Source organism: Scyliorhinus canicula, chromosome 19 (genome assembly GCF_902713615.1).
Source record: "Scyliorhinus canicula chromosome 19, sScyCan1.1, whole genome shotgun sequence".
NCBI classification, from domain to species: Eukaryota; Metazoa; Chordata; class Chondrichthyes; order Carcharhiniformes; family Scyliorhinidae; genus Scyliorhinus; species Scyliorhinus canicula.
This window is the reverse complement of record NC_052164.1, coordinates 43960112-43981243: the sequence shown is the minus strand read 5'-3', so window position 1 is coordinate 43981243 and position 21132 is coordinate 43960112. Positions and strand designations below refer to the sequence as shown.

General features: G+C 45.9%; 1 protein-coding gene across 1 annotated transcript in view; it reads right to left on the bottom strand.

The window, feature by feature from the left end:
* The window catches only part of LOC119953848 (vesicle-fusing ATPase), a 303368-nt gene that overhangs the window by 145604 nt on the left and 136632 nt on the right, over positions 1–21132 (bottom strand). Inside the window, exon 12 of the mRNA XM_038778413.1 lies at positions 19382–19569. Within this exon, the coding sequence (XP_038634341.1) occupies positions 19382–19569 (188 nt within the window). The remainder of the gene's footprint in view (positions 1–19381; positions 19570–21132) is intronic.

Sequence of the window (21132 nt, the reverse complement as noted above, 5' to 3'; positions counted from 1 at the left end):
CAGCAGCTTTCATACTCATTTGTTAAGTGCCCCAAGTTTTCTTTTTCCTGCACGAATATAAGCTGTTGCGAAATATTCTACCCAGGGAAGTAATGACAGCAGCAAGTGCTACATATATTAAGATGGTGATGGGTATATTTTTCAGACATTGGTCTATTTTTCATAGTTGGGATGAAATAAAAGAAAATTGGTGAAAAGGCAGAGGTCCATGCACTATTTACAACACAATAAAGTCCATTCTTTCACCTATAAATTGGCCCTACCTTCATCACAATTATTAATAAGCTTGCAATGTCCTTTTACATTGTAGTAAGCTTAAGTCTCGGTAGTCTTCAGCGCATACTCTAAATGGACACTCCAGTATAGTACTGAAGGAGTGTGATAATGTCAGAGATCCCATTTTTCAAACAAGACATTAAATCGAAGCTCCATCCACACACGGCAATGGTGAATTGGCCAATACTTATTCCTCACATAATATCATCGAAAGGACATCTACATTTATTATTTCAACCATTGTTTGCGATGCACAAGTTGGCTCCCACTGTTGCAGTACAACAGTGAATAAATACACTTCAAAGGTGCTTCATTAATTGGAAAGTCTTTTAGGATATCTATCCAATGGAAGATACCATTTAAACAAATGCAAGCCTTTGCTTCATGCTCAGCATAAGGTTCGCTCGAATCAGTCAAGTCACGTCCTCCCATGTTTTGGATAATGCCTGAATTGATTAGATTTTGTCTGTAAATGCAGCAATGAAATGTTAGAATGAAGAAAACAGACTATGTTCCTTGAGGATATGTCAATCATAATCAAAATCCTTCTGTGTCACCAAGGGTGCAGACATATAAAACTGCTCACAATCCTTAAATTACAAGCTCTGCTTGCAGTCACAATCCTGTTCAAAGCTAAATAGTCGTCCAGTGCAAAGTGCTGGGTGCCAAGCAGATCAAATCGACAATCTCGCCTCACTGTTCGCCATTCCACTTTACTGGAATTCTGCGCCACTGACTTTCTGGACTCTGACAATCACGCGGCCAGATGTCCATTTCTGTGGTCCTTTTACTGTTCAGTTATTCATAGTTGCTTTCTTATCCCTCTTTTTTTGTGTGAAGTTACAATCGTACCAGTGTTTAAGTGTGTGATTACTTTCAACTTCTGATTTACTCAAAGTGAGTTTGCTGCGAGTCACTTTAAAACTTCGACTTCAGAGTGTTTACGGAATCAGCACTAAAACTATTTTTAAAATAAAAACACCTGTGCTTATGGGCAGACGATGAGAGAATGAAGGAGTTCAGTTTATCTGTCCCCTAAAATTACCTAAAAATAAGGTGCCAACCTGGTGAAACTATATACTGGACTACTTGCAAGCCGAACCCCAGAGGCAGCAAGCAATAGACAGGTCCATCCACACACGGCAATTTTTCCGGGGTTATTTGTGTCTTCACAATGGAAGACACAAATAACACGCCAGTGACTGATGGAAATGAGGCTATGACAGGTGAGGACCTGGAGATGATTGTTATCACTAAGGAGGTAGTGATGGGCAAGCTAATGGGGCTAAAGGTAGACAAGTCTCTTGGCCCTGATGGAATGCATCCCAGAGTGCTAAAAGAGATGGCTTGGGAAATTGTAAATGCACTAGTGATAATTTACCAAAATTCACTAGACTCTGGGATGATCCCGGCGGATTGGAAATTAGCAAACGTGACACCACTGTTTAAAAAAGGAGGTAGGCAGAGAGCGGGTAATTATAGGCCAGTGACCTTAACTTCAGTAGTAGGGAAGATGCTGGAATCTATCATCAAGGAAGAAATAGTGAGGCATCTGGATGGAAATTGTCCCATTGGGCAGACGCAGCATGGGTTCACAAAGGGCAGGTCGTGCCTAACTAATTTAGTGGAATTTTTTGAGGACATTACCAGTGCGGTAGATAACGGGGAGCCAATGGATGTGATATATCTGGATTTCCAGAAAGCCTTTGACAAGGTGCCACACAAAAGATTGCTGCATAAGATAAAGATGCATGGCATTAAGGGTAAAGTAGTAGCATGGATAGAGGATTGGTTAATTAATAGAAAGCAAAGAGTGGGGATTAATGGGTGATTCTCTGGTTGGTAATCAGTAGCTAGTGGTGTCCCTCAGGGGTCAGTGTTCGGCCCACAATTGTTCACAATTTCCATAGATTTTTTTTTTAATTTTAGAGTACCCAATTATTTTTTCCAATTAAGGGGCAATTTAGTGTGGCCAATCCACCTACTCTGCACATCTTTGGGTTGTGGGGGCGAAACCCATGCAAGCACGGGGAGAATGTGCAAACTCCACACGGACAGTGACCCAGGGCCAGGATCGAACCTGGGACCTCAGCGCCGTGAGGCAGCTGTGCTAACAATTAGGCCACTGTGCTGCCCTGTCACAATTTCCATAGATGATTTGGAGTTGGGGACCAAGTGCAATGTGTCCAAGTTTACAGACGACACTAAGATGAGTGGTAAAGCAATAAGTGCAGAGGATACCAGAAGTCTGCAGTGGGATTTGGATAGGTTAAGTGAATGGGCTAGGGTCTGGCAGATGGAATACAATGTTGACAAATGTGAGGTTATCCGTTTTGGTCGGAATAACAGTAAAACAGCAAATGTATTATTTAAATGACAAAATATTAAAACATGGTGCTGTGCAGAGACTTGGGTGTGCTAGTGCATGAGTCGCAAAAAGTTGGTTTGCAGGTGCAACATATGATTAAGAAGGCAAATGGAGTTTTGTCCTACATTGCTACAGGGATGGAGTTTAAGACTAGAGAGGTTATGCTGCAATTGTATACGGTGTTAGTGAGGCCACACCTGGAGTATTGTGTTCAGTTTTAGTCTCCTTACCTGAGAAAGGACGTACTTGCACTGGAGGGTGTGCGGAGGAGATTCACTAGGTTAATTCCAGAGCTGAAGGGGTTGGATTACAAGGAGAGGTTCAGTGGACTGGGACTGTACGCATTGGAATTTAGAAGGATGGAGGGGGGGAAATCTTATAGAAACATATAAAATTATGAAGGGAATAGATAGGATAGATGTGGGCAGGTTGTTTCCACTGGCCGGTGAAAGTAGAACTCGGAGGCATAGCCTCAAAATAAGATGAAGTAGATTTAGGAATGAGTTTAGGAGGAACTTCTTCACCCAAAGGGTTGTGAATTTATGAAATTCCTTGCCCAGTGAAGCAGTTGAGGCTCCTTCATTAAATGTTTTTAAGATAAAGAATTAAGGGTTATGGTGTTCGGGCCGGAAAGTGAAGCCGAGTCCACAAAAGATCAGCCATGATCTCATTGAATGGCGAAGCAGGCTCAAGGGGCCAGATGGCCTACTCCTGCTCCTAGTTCTTATGTAATAGACAGAACTAAATGATCCCCCAACCTGCCGATTCATCAAAGCTCCTGCAGCCCTGCCACATCCAGCTGTGAGTAATGGAGATGGGGGGGTGTGGAAGGAGGGAGGAGGGGGGAGGGATGAGGGGACGAGGGAGGGGGAGGGGACGAGGGAGGGGGAAGGGGAGAGAGGTGGGGCAGGATGGGGAAGGTGGGGTGGGGGGAAGGAGGGAGGGGTGAGGGGGAAGGGTGAGAGGTGCGGGGAGGGTGTGAGGGGGTGGGGAGGGATTAAGAGGGAGGGGTAGGGGGAGGGATTAAGGGAGGGGCGGGGGAGGGACGACGGGGGAAGGGACGAGGGGGAAGGGGCAATGGGGGAAGGCGAGAGGGAGGATGGGAGGGGCTCGGGGGAGGATGGGAGGGGCTCGGGGGAGGATGGGAGGGGCTCGGGGGAGGATGGGACGGGGAGGGGGAGGATGGGACGGGGAGGGGGAGGATGGGACGGGGAGGGGGAGGATGGGACGGGGAGGGGGAGGATGGGAGGGAGAGGGGGAGGATGGGACGGGGAGGGGGAGGATGGGACGGGGAGGGGGAGGATGGGACGGGGAGGGGGAGGATGGGACGGGGAGGGGGAGGGGGGAGGGGGTTGACTTGTGGAATTATACCCAGCACAAGGAAGATGGCTGAAATTGCTGGAGGCCAAAAATCTCAGGCCCAGGAAATTGCGGATGGAGTTCTTCAAGATAATGTCCTACGCCCAACCATCTGTAGCTGCGTGATCAGAGATCTTCCCCCGTCATAAGGTTTGAAATGGGGATGTTCACTCGTGACTGTACAGGGTTCTGTACCATTTGTGACTCCTGAGACACTGAAGTAGTCCATGCCTAAAAGCAGCAAAACCCAGATAACATTCTGGCTTGAGGTAAATAACATGTAACATTCATGCTACCCAAGCACCAGGTATTGGCCACCTCTAACCAGAGAGAATCCAGTCATCTTCCCTTGATATGCAAAATCATTACCATCATTCAGTGCCCACCATCAACATCCTGGGGGTTACCACTGACCAGAATTTTAAACTGGACCATCCATATGAACACTACAGCTACTAGAGCAGAGGTTGGGAAATTTCACAACCTCAGCCTCATATCGGAAACCACCTCCAGCCTGACAATTTCTTTTCCCTCTCCTGACTTCTCCTTTCCTCTGACTCTGGCTTTATATGTACCCCCTTTCAACTCATCAGTGGCAGCTGTGTGCCTGAAACCACTTTGGCCTCAAGGGAGGGAATTTTCTCCATAAACCTCTCATCAACCCTCTAATCACATCAAACCTGCCACCACACCCACTTGACGGATGTCTATTAAAACCACCTCTTCAGCTAAAGCTTTCGGTAACCCATCCCCCCTAATAGCTCCTTCTTTTGGTTAGAGTATAAGTTTTCCCGATTATGTCTTTGTAAAGCACATTATTTTTAGTTGAAAGCTCTGTATGAATGCAAATTGGGATTGTGGCCAAGTAGCTTCAGCATATAATCCAGAGGCACGGTGGCACATTGGTTAGCACTGCAGCCTCACGGCACCGAGGATCCGGGTCACTGTCTGTGTGGAGTTTGCACATTCTCCCCGTGTCTGCGTGGGTCTTACCCCCACAACCGAAAAGGTGTGCAGGGTAGGTGGATTAGCCATGCTAAATTGCCCCTTAATTGAGAAAGAAAAGAATTGGGCACTTTAAAAACATTTTTTACAAAGCATATAATCCAGAGACTGCTTGAACAGCTGCAAAAATAATTTTGGTTACGCAGAGGGACAAATTCCAACCACAGCAGGAATACCTAAATACCAGCACTCATCATAACACCGGTGTTTAAATGTGTCTAAGAATGCTTTTAAATTGTAATAATCTCAGTGTGACACTTGCAATCAGTGAAGGTATTCAGAAGGTTACCCAGAAAAGGGTCATTGCTTTTGGCCTGGATTTCTCTTTTGTCCTTCCACCGGTTACAGTGGCTGTGCCCGAAACAAGTGCTCTGCTCGGAGCTCTCCAATGGCAAGCGATCACTAGGAGGGCAGAGGAAACTCTACAAGGACACTCTGAATACCTCCTTAAATAAATGCAGCATCCCCATCGACACATGGGAATTGCTTGCCTTAGAACGCACAAACTGGAGAAGAAGCATCCGCGAAGGCGCCAATCACCTCGAGCATCACAGGGTGGAGGATGTGGAGACCAAGCGTAGCACAATCCAGAGCATCCCACCCACCTCATCAAACACCACCTGTCTGCCGATCCAGGATCGGACTATTCAGCCACCGCAGAACCCACCTTCCCAGAGTGGAAGCATGTCATCCTCGACCCCGAGGGGCTGCCCAATAAGAGGAGGACACTGGTTCCAGTAATATAAAAAATACATCCAGGCTTTAACCTGGCACTTTAAGCATCATTGTAATGAACATTCACCAACATCTTCTGCTGGTTTGGAAAGCCTATTACAAAAAAGAACTGCAAGGAACTTTAACTATCTGCAGAAACCTCTTTTCCTGTCCAAAAAAACAGTACAACTAACAATCCGCAGTCATCTACCACTTTATCTCATTAATTGTCAGCCACTCAGCCCTACCTTCTGGACCTCCCTTCCCCAAACCTTACCCCTCGCATCACCTTCAAGAAGCTCAGAAATGCAATCCTGTGATTTCTGTCACCTCTCCCAACACTTCCTCTTGGGCTGTGTTTAAGGACTTCTGTGAAACTCAACGTCAAATTTTTTACATACACTGATGACACTATATAAATCAGCGTAGGTGCGACTGTTGTAATGGTGTTAAAGTACTTAGAACTGACAGCGCTTAATATACGGTGTACTCCTGAACGAATGACTTGCAGCAGTGCCTTTCCTCGCTTCATCTCAATACTCTTTAAGGATCAAAGTGGCTGATCTGATATTTACCATGGCTACACTAGAATTATTTGGGGTTCTGTTTAACAGCTTATTTACAACAAGCAATCTGCAGCATACCTTTATGCATTGAAGAAAAAACACGTTTACATTTAGTTAGCACCTTTCATAAAGTCAGCATATTCAAAAGGTTCTTCACAGTCAATGAAGTACTTTTGAAATGTAGTCATTGTTGTAATATAGACAATGTTGCAGCTGCATGGACAGACCGTGCTTCAGTTTATCATCTCACCCAAAAGACAGTGCCTCTGACACGCAGCACTGCTCCAATACTGTCCTGAAGTGCCAGCACAGATTATATTCTAAAGTTTTCAAGGGGTTTGAACCCACAATCTCCTGAGGAGCCAGAATGCTATTACGCATCCAAAGCCAATTGCCTTAAAATCTTGCAGTTATCCTTATGAATGGTAAAATTTGAAACAATAGCAACCAGTCCACTAGAGCTGCTTCAGTTGAAAGTAGTTCCGTAATGCAAATAAGGTATTAGTAAACAATGAAGGAACTAAACTATCTTTACCTCTGATTCTTATTTCACGCAAGAGTCACAGCACCATTGCCGTTTTGGTCTTGCACAATTTCCACGATTTTCATCAACCTTCCCAATTAGATTAGTGCAGGGCTCTGCAAGAATGGTCGAGGTGTAGTTTGTAAATCTATCTTATGTAAAAGGACAGCATTGCAAAGCAGTTTTATTTGGTGGCAGCCATTTTTGTACACAACAGAAATAATTCAAGGTGGGCGAGTGGGGCCTCACCTGGAATTCAACCACAGATTGGTCAGAAGATCAATTTCAGAGGAATCTGTTTGCTCTAATAACTGAAAGCAGGATAACATTACACTTGATTCAGCTGGAAGGCGGGGGAAGGGGGAGACAAGATGGAAGCAGAGACCTACCCGAGGGCAAGTAGAGAGAAAACAAAAAAAAACCCAAAACAAGCACCACAATGGAACTATTCTAATCTACAGCATCTACATTCTCAGGAAAACATCCAGACATGGATAATGCTGTTTAGATAAGGAGGAAACAAATGCCAGCACCTACATGAGTTCAGCCTCTGGTTACCAATTCAGAAGACTGAAGAAAGACTCAGTGAGGAACAGAAGGGACTGTGCAAAAAAAGCCAGCTTCACATTCACCTCAGAACCTCGTATTACTTTAAAAAATATATTTTTATTCAATATTTTTGATAAATGTATAACAATAAACAGTAAAATAAATAAAAGTAACAATACCCACACCTTGCAACCCCCAAAAAACCCTTCTCCATTCCCTAACAGCTGACAGTAACCAACTCTTTATAAAGTATAAAAAGAACGGCTGCCATTTTTTGTAGAACCCCTCAATAGCCCCCCTCACTGCGTACTTGACTTTCTCAAAGTACAAAAACTCCATGAGAGCCCTCAGGCATACTGAGGCTGACCTCCACTCCAAAAGAACCCGCCTGCGAGCAATCAGCAAGGCGAATGTTAGAACAACAGCCCCGTACCCGTCTGCAGCTCCAGCAGGCCTGACACACCAAATATGGCCCCTGAAGGACAGGGTTCCAATTCAATTTGCAGAATCGTCGACATGGTGCTAAACATGGGTGGCATGGTAGCACGGTGGTTAGCACTGTTGCTTCACAGCACCAGGGACCTAGCTTAAATTCCTGCCTTGGGTCACTGTCTGTGCAGACTCTGCACTTTCTCCCCGTGTCTGCATGGATTTCCCCGACAACTCCTCCAAGCTAGAAATTCGCCCCTCCAAAAACAAATCCCTCATTCCTTCCACCCCCTTATCCTCCCAACCTCTAAATTTGTAACCGCACCGGCTCATCATATGGGGAGAGTTTCGCAAATAATGGGACTATGTCCCCATGCCCGTGAGAAAAGGGACGCGAACCACTCCGGCGGTAACGGTCCCCGATAATGAGGAATGCTCCCCTTCCTAGGGGGCTAGGTCGGCGCCGGAGTGGTCCCCGCAGCTCCAGCTGGCGCGAGTTCCCGCATGCACAGAATGGCCGGCGCGAATCCGCGCATGCGCGCTACGGCTGGCATGATTCCGCACATGCGCGGGGGTTCCCTTCTCAGTGCCGGCCCAAGGGCAATATGGCGGAGTCCTACAGGGGCCCGGCGCGGAGGAACATAGGCCTGCACGCCGATCGGTAGGCCCCGAGCGTGGGCCAGGCCAGCGTGGAGGCCCCCCCCCCGGGGTCGGCTTCTCCACCCAGTGCTGTGTGGGACCTGAGTAACCCACGCCGGCGGGACTCGGTGGCCACTCAGACCGGAGAATCGGCGGGGGGGGGGGGTGCTTTCAATGGCCCCTGACCGGCGCGGCAGGAATCCGGCGGGCGCCCGAGAATCGGTAAGCCAGCGTCGGGGCACGATTCCCGTATCCCCCCCCACAGGGATTCTCCAACCCGGTGCAGGGTCAGAGAACCCCGGCCATGGTTTGCACAATGGCAGCTCGGGGACAACTACAGCCCTACCCTGCCAGCCCATTAAATCAGTTAGAGTTGACGTAGCTGTTTTTAAGTGAGAATTTTCTTGGGTGGTGGTGGGGAGAGCCAGGCCAGTGTGAGGCCTGAGTGCAGGGCAGTCTGGAAGCCATGAGCGGTCAGGGGTTGGAATGGCCCTGGGAGCCATTCACTGAAGTAGGGGAGGGAGCCCCTTCCCTCCATCACCACAATTAAGTTGGAGTCACTCTGAAAGCTTCAGAGGTTGGGGGAAGGCCTCATTTTTCAGAAGCTGTATGTTTTGCAGCTTGGTTATTTGCAACAATGGGTATCTACTGGCAGTGAGGAGGTTTTGCTGCGGCGAGGAGTTATTTTGGGGAGATTTAGAGCCATGGTCATCTTTTGAGCTGTGATGAAAAGGCTTGTTGCAGAATTAGAGTGATTTAGTGCTGCAATGAGGGGATTTATTGGGGACTTTTGGTGCTGAGAGAATGTGGGGTGGGGGAGGAGAAGAGTTACTGGTGCAGTGGGGATTTACTGAGATGATTCAATATTGAGGCATATCAGTATTTAAGGAGGGGGTTAAAATGCCGGGTTGGTGGGCTAGTGAGATGATTTAATCTAACTTAATTTAATTTGCCAAGGAAGAGGGTCTCAAGCACAAGGGATCAGTGACTAGGCTAGGTTTAACCAGGCACCGGAAGTTGGGGGGCTGATTGCCGTGACAGGGGCCAGGGAATGGCACACCTAGAGGACAAGGTTATGTATGCTTATGTTCATCTGCGCCCTGCCGGGCGTGCCCTTCAACAGCAAGAGTTAATAGCCTAGGGAGTAAATCCAACAGAATCTGAAGTGGAATCTCACTAGGCAGTTGGTGTTTCCCCAAGGTTCGTAACTTCCGGCAACGCCTGCAACGAACCAGGCCCTAGATGTCATTAGGCTTTTGCTTTTCTTCTGGATTTATCGTAGGCACAAGGTTGAGAGTGGTGTACGGAAGCTTGGCAAGTCTGCAGCTTCTAAAACCATGTCCCTAAAACCATGCCCAGGCAATGCAGCAAACAAAGAGTGGTAACTATTCGGCTTGGAAGTTAGATTTGAAGACTATGTGCCCTGGCATGAATGAGCCGGTTCCACAGGAAGTGCACGCTAGATAGTCTTGACTGCCCGTGAGGTGCACAAGCTTGGTGTTAACATTGCCACCCAAAGAGATTAGCCAACACAGGTTTGATTTGTAGTTCATGGCACGTTCTACAGGCACAGAGAGAGCACTGAAGACCACTGTGAGCATGGTGTAGGCTTTGCAGTGAGCAAAAAGCTGTCAAAGTCAATTGAGTCACCAGTAGCAATCTTGAAGAGCCTCATTTTGCTTTGGTTGTCACCTGATGGAGGCACAGTCAACAACATGTGCCCCTACATACCAACACTATATGCAAGCATCTCAGATAAAGATCATTTCTACCACCCCCTAGGTGACGTTTCCATATGGCGAGAGGCTATTCAGCCTGGGTGACTTTTTTAATCATAGAATTTACAGTGCAGAAGGAGGCCATTCGGCCCATCGAGTCTGCACCGGCTCTTGGAAAGAGTACCCTACCCAAGGTCAACACCTCTACCCTAGCCCCATAACCCAGTAACCCCACCCAACACTAAGGGCAATTTTGGACACTAAGGGCAATTTATCGTGGCCAATCCAACTAACCTGCACATCTTTGGACTGTGGGAGGAAACCGGAGCACCCGGAGGAAACCCACGCACACACGGGGAGGATGTGCAGACTCCGCACAGACAGTGACCCAAGCCGGAATCGAACCTGGGACCCTGGAGCTGTGAAGCAATTGTTCTATCCACAATGCTACTGTGCTGCCTTAATGAAAATCGCTTATTGTCACGAGTAGGCTTCAAATGAAGTTACTGTGAAAAGCCCCTAGTCGCCATATTCCGGCGCCTGTTCGGGGAGGCTGTTACGGGAACCGAACCGTGCTGCTGGCCTGCTTGGTCTGCTTTCAAAGCCAGCGATTTAGCCCTGTGCTAAACAGCCCCTTAATGCACATGTTGTGACAGCCAGTGATTCATGGCCAACATGCTTCAGTCATCATGGGGTGGGGAAAGAACAATGACAACGGATAACGCCTTCATGAACTTTGTATCCTGAATGAGTTCTGCATCATCAACACTTTCTTTCAGCGCAGGCATCACCACAATGTATTGTTACAGCACCTTGGGCTAGCGCGCGGTTAATTCCTGTCCCACATGATCCACAGTCACAACACAAGTGAATTAACCAATAATTCTTTGAAAAATACCCATAGTCTTTAGCCCTTAGCAATTACAGTCACCAGGTTTGTAAATGTAAACACAATTACCTTTTATTAATAAGAACTGTAATGAAATATGCAGCAAATTCAACTGGTTAACGATTATCTGATTCCTAATTCATCACTTTAACTTGCCCCCACCCTCTATGTATGCACGGGAAGAAAGGGGTTAAAAAAAATCCTAACTAAAAGGAAAGAGTCTTTGTTTCAGATGGTTATTTCCAGCACATTATTCCTCTTGAAACTTTACTTTTAGCTTGAGGTTTTTATGGTAGATGTATTCAGGTCTCTGTAGTTTCAGAAATACAGGAGAGAGGGGGAGAGAGGGAGAGCGGTAGAGAGGGAGAGGGAGAAGGTTCTTGTCTTTGTCTGCAGCCTGTAATGGTTTCCCTGCAGATTCATTCATTCAGGTTCTCTGAAGCTTCACGAATACAGCACTCACAGCCTTTCTGGAGAAAACCACAGAGGGAGAGAGAGAGAGAGATTCTCTCTGTGCTTTCAGTAGTCACACTGAAACTCCATGGGACTCTGAAATTCATTCCACTGCGATAGGATCCAATCACCACCTGTTACCAGGTAGAGTGGGCCTTTTGATCCATTCATTAGTCACCAGCTAATCAATCAACCCGAGTCCCACCCCATCTCTCTCACTGGTGCCGAAAAGTCTCAAGCACCTGTTCCAACTAGCAGAGGGTTCTCTCCTGTAACTTCTGAATTCTGCTGCTTGACCTTAAGACAGATGTCTATCAATAACCCATGAACCAAAAATGATAACAGAAAAATAAAAGAAAGGGCAAATAAGAGAATAAAGAGGAAGGGCCCTTACAGTATTATGGCGCCACCCAAGGTCTAGACTTTGGCACTTAGACCTGGCCATCACGAGGTGAGATCTGCCCAAAGTTCTACACACCTGCACCCACCAGCTCATATTGTGACACCGACCACTTTCCTGTCAGCAGCAGAGTGAAGGTGCACCCCAAAGGTTCATAGTTCCAAACACGACAGCCCACCATGCATCAACAAGCTTGCACAAGTAATGATGCCAAATACCAGCATTTCCCACTATCGCTAGATTCATAGTACAGTGCAATGCAGAAGGAGGCCATTCAACCCATCAAATCTGCATTGACTCTCCGAAAAAGAACTCTACCATGTCCACTCCTCCGCCTTATACCTATAACCATGCACATTGATCATAGTCAATCCACCTACCCTGCACATCTTTGCACTGTGGCAGAAAACTGGAGCACCCAGAGGAAACTTATACAAACACAGGGAGAATGTGCAAACTCCACACAGACAGTCACCCAAGACCACAATCGAACACGGGTCCCTAGCACTGTGAGGCAGCAGTATGTATACCACCGTGCCGCCCAAGAAGCAGTACTACCTACCAATGGTTTATCAGGAAGCACCAATGCTGGCAGTAAAGCAGCTTGAAAGTCACTAAGCTCAATCATTTATGTGGCAGCAGAAGGATCATTTGCAAAGGTGGAACAAGGGCTGGTTTAATACCTACTCAGCTGAGATTACTTCCAACATTTATACAGTAAACAAAACCCACATGATGGCACAACATAAAACCAATAGCTAAAACACCACATGACCTAAAAGTACTCAAGAGAATCATACAAGAGTTAGGGAGATACTGCGCAAATAAACACCGGACTTCTGAAATATCTCTTTAAATGTCTGCCACCGCTACGGTGATAAGTAGCGGCAGACATTTGAGATATTTCAGAAGTCCAATGTTTATTTGCAATTACAATGGCAAGATACTAATTTAAGACCCAAATTTCCCATCCTCCGTGTATGTAAAATTCCATTATGTTGTGATCACTCTTACCGAGAGGATCCTCTATGATGAGGTTATTAATTAATCTGATTTCACTGCACATCAGGAGGCAATGAATAGCAATGAGAACGCAATCCCAGAAACATTAGCATCTGATTTCATTGCACATCAGACGGCAATATATAGCAATGAGAATGCAATCCCAGAACCATTAGCAAAGTAATACAAATCAGAACAATTTTTACTTTTTTGCCACCTTTAATACAATAGAACATCCCAAGGTGTTCACAGGCTCATTATAAAAATAAACTGACACTGCATCACGTTAGATGAGGGCAGGTTACTAAAAGCTTGGTCGAAGAGTTAGGTTTTGCAGTGCACCTTAGAGGGGAAAGTGAGGTAAAGAGGTTAGAAAAGAGGAGCGTGCTCCAGAGTTTCGGACCCAAGCAACTGAAGGCACAGCCATCAAAGATGCAATGATGAAAATCAGGGATTGTCAAGAGGCAAGGCTCAGATCAGCACAGATATCATGGAGGGTGGTGGGGCCGGAGGAGATTATAGGGATAGGGAGGAGTGAGGCCTTGGAGGGATCTGAAAATAGGATGAGAATTTTAAAAATCAAGTTGCTGCTCAACTCAAGGCCAGTGTGTGCCAGTGAGCACAAGATTTGGACAGTCATAGAGGTCTACAGCATAGAAAAGGCCTTCGGCCCATTGTGTCTGCACAGGGCAAATAAAGCCACCTAACTATTCCAATTCCATTTTCCAGCACTTGGCCCACAGCCTTGGCAGTGCACATCTAAATATGTCATAAATGTCATGAGGGTCTCTGCCTCAAGCACTCTTTCAGGCAGCGGGTTCCAGATGCCCACCACTCTCTGGGTGAAAAGGTTTGACCTCACATCCCCTCTAAACCTCCTGTTCCTTAGTCATTGATCCCTCCACCAAGGGGAAAAGTTTCTTCCTGTCTACTCTATCTATACCCCTCATAATTTTACACATGTCAATCATGTCCCCCCTCAGTCTCCTCTGCTCCTAGGAAAACAACCACAGTCTATCCAACCTTTCTTCATAGCTCAAACTCTCCAGCCCAGGCAGCATCCTTGTAAATCTCCGCACTCTTTCAAATGCTATCACATCCCTCCTATAATATGGTTTCCAGAACTGCACACAATACTCCAGCTGTGGCCTAACCAACGTTTTGTACAGTTCCAGCATAACCTTCCTGCTCTTAAACTCTATGACTCGGCTAATAAAGGCATGTATACCATATGCCTTCTTAACCACTATATCCACCTGCTCTGCTACCTTATGGGACCGATCTGATCCTCGGTGCTTCCCAGAGTCCTGCCATTTATCATGTATTCCCTTGCCTGGTTTGTCCTGCCCAAGTGCATCACCTCACACTTATCTGGATTGAATTCCATTCGAGACTGATCATCCCATCTGACCAGCCCGTCTATATCCTCCTGTAATTGAAAGCTAACCCCCTCACTATTTGCCATCCACCAAATTTCATATCATCTGCAAACTTAGGGCAGCACAGTAGCACGGTGGTTAGCACTGCTGCTTTACAGCTCCAGGGTCCCAGGTTTGATTCCCGGTTTGGGTCACCGTATGTGCGGACTCTGCACATTCTCCGTGTCTGCGTGGGTTTCCTCCGGGTGCTCCGGATTCCTCCCACAAGTCCCGAAAAGACATGCTGTTAGGTGAATTGGGCATTCTGAATTCTCCCTCTCTGTACCCGGACAAGCGGCAGAATGTGGCGACTAGGGGTTTTTCACAGTAACTTCATTGCAGTGTTAATGTAAGCCTACTTGTGACAATAAAGATTATTATTACTCCTGTTTCTAATGAATACATATGTAATTGTGTTTCCACCATCTCTTCCCCAGCTGCTTTCAATATGTGTGGTCTATCTGGACCAGGAGTTTTATCCTCTCAAATTTGATTATTCTATTAACGGTCTCTTCACTTTACATCCCTTTATTATTAAACTTACCGATCAACCCTCCTACATCCATGTCTATATAAACCACAAACCGCAAAGGCTCCAACACTGATCCCTGTGGGACCCCACTGGACACAAGATTCCAGTCAGAAAAATGCCCCTCAAACGTCACCCTCTATTTCCTGCCACTCAACCAATTCTGGATCAAATGTGCCTAATTCCTTGAATCCCATGAGCTCTTACCTTCACTATCAGTCTCCCCTGTGTGACCTTATCAAAAATCCTGAAGTCCAAGCAGACCATATCAAATGTATTTCCCTCATCTACACGCCTGGTCACCTCTTCGAAAAATTCAATCAAGTTGGTCAATCATGACCTCCCCTTAACACAACCATGTTGACTCTTCTAAATGAATCCCTGCCTCTTGAAATGCAGGTCTCTCAGAATTGCTTCCAATAGTTTCCCCACCACTGGTGTTAGACTGACTGGCCTGCAGGATCCTGGTTTATCCCTTCCTCCCTTCTTGAATAATAGTACCATATTGGCTATTCTCCAGTCCTGTGGCCAGAGGGGAACTGAAAATTATTGGCATCATCCCTGCTATTTCCTCCCTTGCCTTGCTCAACAACCTGTGATACATTTTATCTGGCCTGGATATTGGTCTACCTTTAAGCCTGCCAGACCACTCAGAACCTCCTCCATGTCTATGTTGATCTCTTTAATTTTATCACAGTCCTTCTCCCAGATTTCTATATCTATACCACCCCTCTTACGAGTAAATACCGACACAAACTATTCCTTCAGAACCCTACCTACATCCTCCGATCCACACACAAACTACCACTGGGGTCCTTCATGGGCCCTATTTCCATAGTTATCCGTTTACCCTTAATATACCTGTAAAGCAACTTAGGAGTTTCCTTTATTTTACCTGCCAATATTTTGTCATGTCCCCTTTTTGTTCTCCTAATTTCTTTACTAAGTTCCCTTTCACACATTCTATACGCCTCTAGGGCTTCTGCTGTTTTGAGCCCTCAATATCTGCCATAAGCCAAATTTGGCCTTCCCCAAGGGAACATGTTCAGATACATGCAGGTAAAGGCGTTTGCTAGGCGACAGGTAGAGGGATTCCCTTTGCTGCCCTCGCAGGGACGATGGACAGAGTGCTTTCGGGGGTGTGGGTCGGAGAGGGGAAGGTGTCTGACATTTATAAGGTAATGCAGGAGGTGGAGGAGTCGTCAGTGGAGGAGTTGAAGGCTAAATGGGAGGAGGAACTCGGGGAGCAGATAGAGGACGGGACTTGGGCGGATGCCTTGGAGAGAGTCAACTCTTCCTCCTCATGTGCAAGGCTTAGTCTCATCCAATTTAAGGTGCTGCACCGGGCCCACATGTCCGGGACTAGGATGAGTAGGTTCTTTGGGGGTGAGTACAGGTGCGCCAGATGTTCGGGGAGTCCAGCGAACCACGCCCATATGTTCTGGGCATGCCCAGCACTGGAAGAATTCTGGAGGGGGGTGGCGGGGACGGTGTCGAGGGTGGTTGGATCCAGGGTTAAACCAGGGTGGGGACTCGCGATTTTGGAGTTGCGGTAGAGCCGGGAGTGCAGGAGGCAAAAGAGGCCGGTGTCCTGGCCTTTGCGTCCCTAGTAGCCCGACGAAGGATCTTGCTGCAGTGGAAGGATGCGAGGCCCCCAAGTGTGGAGACCTGGATCAGTGACATGGCGGGATTTATAAAATTGGAAAGGGTAAAATTTGCCCTGAGAGGATCAATACAAGGGTTCTATAAACGATGGCAGCCTTTTCTGGAGTTCCTGGCTCAAAGATAGGTATCTTGGTCAATAGCAGCAGCAACCGGGGGGGGGGGGGGGTAGTAAGGGGGTGTGCTCCTTATTGTAGTTTCTATTATGTAACTTAATATTGTGTTAATTTGCATTGTTATTAATATGCTGTGTTGTTCATGGAGGTGGGGCGAATGTTTATGATTGCTAATATTATTGTTATTTTTGGTATTTTATTACGGTTCGTTGTTGTATAAATTCAAAATTTTTCAATAAAAATTATTTTTTTTTAAATATCTGCCATAAGCCTCCCTTTTTTCCTTATCCAATACTGTATATTCCTCGATTTACAGGGTTCACTGCATTTGTTGGTCCCACCCTTTTTCTTGATTGGAACGTGTTCTTACTTGAATGCAACCCACTGCTCTGTCACAGATTCACTCAAATGTGTCAGCTTCCATCCACTCTGGCCAAATCATATCTGATCTTATTAAAATCAGCCTTCCCCCAGTTTAGAATTTTGGTCTTGGGCACATCCTTGTTCTTCCCCGTAACAATCTTGAATCTAACAGTGTCATGATCGCTGCTGCAAAATGCTCCCCCACTGATCCTTCAACAGCTTTGTTACCTGAATAGATTAGGCGGGAACAGTGGGAGATGGAGGGATGGGTTACGCGCTAAATTATGTTTACATTTGTATCATTTATTGTTATAAAACCATAAATGCCTCAATAAAATGTTTGTTTAAAAAAACTTTGTTGCCTGAAATTAAATCCAGGACCACCCCCTCTCTTGTGGGTCCTTCTACGTATTGGCTTCAAAGGTTCGCCTGAATGCATTTTAAGAATTTTGCTCCCTCTAAACCTTTTACACTTTGGCTACCTCAGTTAATGTTGGGGAAGTTGAAATCCCCCACGGTCACTATCTTATTACTGTTACACTTCGCTTGCATATCTGATCTTCTATTTTTCCTCAGACTGTTAGGGGGCCTACAGAACACTCCCAGCAATGTGATTGCTTCTTTTTGGGTTTTAAGTTCTATCCTTATGGTTTTAATTGAGGAGCCTTCCAAGATGTCGTCCCTCCTTACTGCTGTAATTGATTCATAATAATCATAATCTTTATTGTCACAAGTAGGCTTAACACTGTAAGGAAGTTACTGTGAAAATCCCCCAATGGCCACACTCCGGCGCCTGTTCGGGAACACTGAGGGGGAATTCAGAATGTCTAAATTACCGAACAGCACGTCTTTCGGGACAAAACTGGAGCACCCGGAGGAAACCCACGCAGACACGGGGACAATGTGCAGACTCCGCACAGACTCCCTTGTGACTTAACTGGTCTGTGCCTTCCTGGCTCACGTGATGTCTCTTCTAATTTTGGCTGTGCATCTATCCCTGCTGAACCTTCTCTCAGGACCCAGCCCCTTTTCAAGTTAGTTTAAACCCTCCTCAACAGCACTAGCAAACTCCCTACAAGAACACAAGTCCCATTTCGGTTCAGGTGCCCAGTACAGGTCCCCCCGGACACAAAAACAGTCCCAGTGTCCCAGAATTCTAAAGCCCTCCCCTTCTGCAATCATTTCTCCAGCTACGCATTCATCTGGACTAACCTCCTATTTCTGTACTCACTAGCACGTGGCACCGACATTAACTCGAGATTACGTCTAGATCCTGTTTTTTTAATCTACTTCCTAGCTCCCTGCTTGCAGGACCTCATTCGGCCTATGTAGTTGATATCAATGTGTGCCACATTATCTGTCTGTTTGCCCTCTCCACTTCATTATGCCCTGCTGCTGTTCAGTGAGTTAGGACATGTGGAAAGTTTTGGATGCCCTCAAGTGTACAGAGGATAGAATGTGGGAGGTCAGCCAAAAGTGTGTTTGAAGTCAAACTTAGGTAGATAACAAAGGCATGATGAGAGTTCTTACATCATGAGCTAAGGGATGTAGTCAGGAGACATCATAAGTGGAAATAGGCAGTCTTAGTGATGGCATGGTGTTGTAGTCGCCGGGTCAAATATCACACAACGGTCATACGCAGTCTGGTTCAGCCTCAAACATTTGCCAGGGACAGGGATGGAGTCAGTGTTCAGGGAGCAGTGTTTGTGGCAGGAAACAAAGGCTACAGCTTCACAATATGTAATTGGGAGAAAATTTCTGCTCATCCACTAACAGATGCTGAATAAGCAGTCTAACAATTTAGAGATAATAGAGGGATTGAGAGAAGTGGTGGAGAGGTAGAGCTGGGTGCCATCAGTATACATGTGCAAACTGATTTGTTTCAGATGGTGTCGCCCAGGGGAAGTCGGTCAATGAGAATCAAAACAGGGCAAGGACAGATCTTTGCGAGATACCAAAAGTACCTGTACAGGAGAGGGAAGAGCAGCCATTGCAAGTGATTCTCTGGCTAAAATTAGATATTTAAGAATGAAATCTTTCAAGTGCAGGTCCACCCAGCTGGGCACAGAAAAGAGTCCACAGACAGGTAAAGAAGGACGAGGAGGGGTATTTTACCTTTGTCATATAGAATGTCATTTGTGAAACTGATGAGGGCCATTTCAGTACTGCAGGAAAAGAAAATAATTGGAGGGATTCAAACATGGAACTTTGGGTGAGATGGGCACAGATTTGGAGACAAGAACACATTTGAGGATTGAGAGAAAACAAAGTCAGAGATGGTGTGGCAGTTTGCAAGGATGGAAAGGTCACGGGTTGATTTTTTGAGAAGGGGCGAGAACATATGCCTCCATTTTCTGGTGCAGCTATGAAACTGCCACTGAGCACTCAAATGCCCCTGCTTACCTTTATGTGTCGGTTCATTGCAGTTGACTGAGCAGCTCTCACTAGCCCTTCCAACTCGGCACCACTGAAATTCTTGGTCTCTTGGGCGAGTTCGAGAACATCAACATCATCGCTCAGCAGATTATGCTCTCGCATTCTTGCTGTGTGAATATTCAGAATTTGCACTCTCCCCTTCTCATCTGGCAAGCCTGAGGAGCAAAAATAGCAAAAATGACTGACATATCCGCAGTAATATCAACATTTATTGCAGCTTGAACATCTACCAATACATTAATAATTTATCACGCTTCTTTTTGGAACATTAGCTTTCTACACAGAGAACTGATGAAAACAAAGGTGGTATCAAGTCAAGAAACCAGTGGACTTGGTAAAATACTATCAAGTGAAACCTGCGGTGGATAAGCACCTGCGGCCCAACAAACCAATTTTCTGGTATTGTCCAGAGGGTAACTATTAAGGTTATAAATGTAAAACATTAAATGGCTGTGTTTGTAAGCGGAAAATAACAAAGAATATACAATAGACAGATTAAAGACTTCCTTAAAAGTCAAAGGGGCTATATATAATTTTCCCATAGGAGGACTGCACCAAAGAAAACCAACTTGTTTTTCTTATTCGTAAATGAGATGTGGTCGTCGCTGGCTGGGCCGGCATTTATTGCCCATCCCTGTGGCATTGGTCTGAGAATTGGGGCCATCTACAACCAGTACATGGGACACAGTGCCTTGCCTGTATAAAATGCAATCTCGAAGAATTTGCCTCTTGGTCCTCAGGAGGACATCAATATTGGACAAGGTTGATATGGTGGAGAACCTTCACAATGTACTAATGAGGGGCCAAAATGTTTCAGGACATGGCCATAGGCTTTGATTCAGGGCTAGTTACAAAATTACTGTGTCCCTGAAACTCTGGGATGACCATTTTCTCTTATCCATCTACATTTTATCTTATACAATCCCGGCTTGGGTCACGGTCTGTGCGGAGTTTGCACATTCTCCCAGTGTCTGCGTGGGTTTCCTCCGGGTGCTCCTGTTACCTCCCACAGTCCAAAGATGTGCAGGTTAGGTGGATTGGCCATGCTAAATTGCCCTTAGTCCAAAAAATGATAAGTGGGGGTTACTGGGTTACGGGAATAGGGTAGATACGTGGGCTTCAGTAGGGTGCTCTTTGTAAGGGCCGGTGCAGACTTGATGGGCCAAATGGCCTCCTTCTGCACTGTAAGTTCTATGATTCTGTGATAATTCCCTATTTCTTACATTGTTTATCAAGTGAAAGTACTTTCAGCCAGACAAGGAAATTCAGAGCATTGACTAGGGTGATCAGGCTGCCTTCAGAACTATTCAACACATTAGTTATTTTGATACTGAATCGTCTTAGCAGCTTTTGAAATATGCTGATATTTAGGGACATAGGAATTAGGAGCAGGAGGCAATTCAGCCCTTCGTGCCTGTTACACCATTCAATCAGATAGATCGTGGCTGATCTCTTCCTGGTCTCAAATCCACCTCCCTGCCTGTACCCCATATCCCTTTAACCCGTTTTTTAAGAAAAAATCAGAAATATATCCATCTCCTTCTTGAAACCATTTAATAATTCAGACTCAACTGCACTATGGAGCAGCAAGTTCAACAAATTCACCACCCTCTGCTAGTAGTAATTCCTCCTCATCTGAGTTTTAAATCTATCGCCTCTCAACCTATATCGGTGACCTCTCGATCTATTTCTATTTCCTACAGCTGCAAGTATTTCCT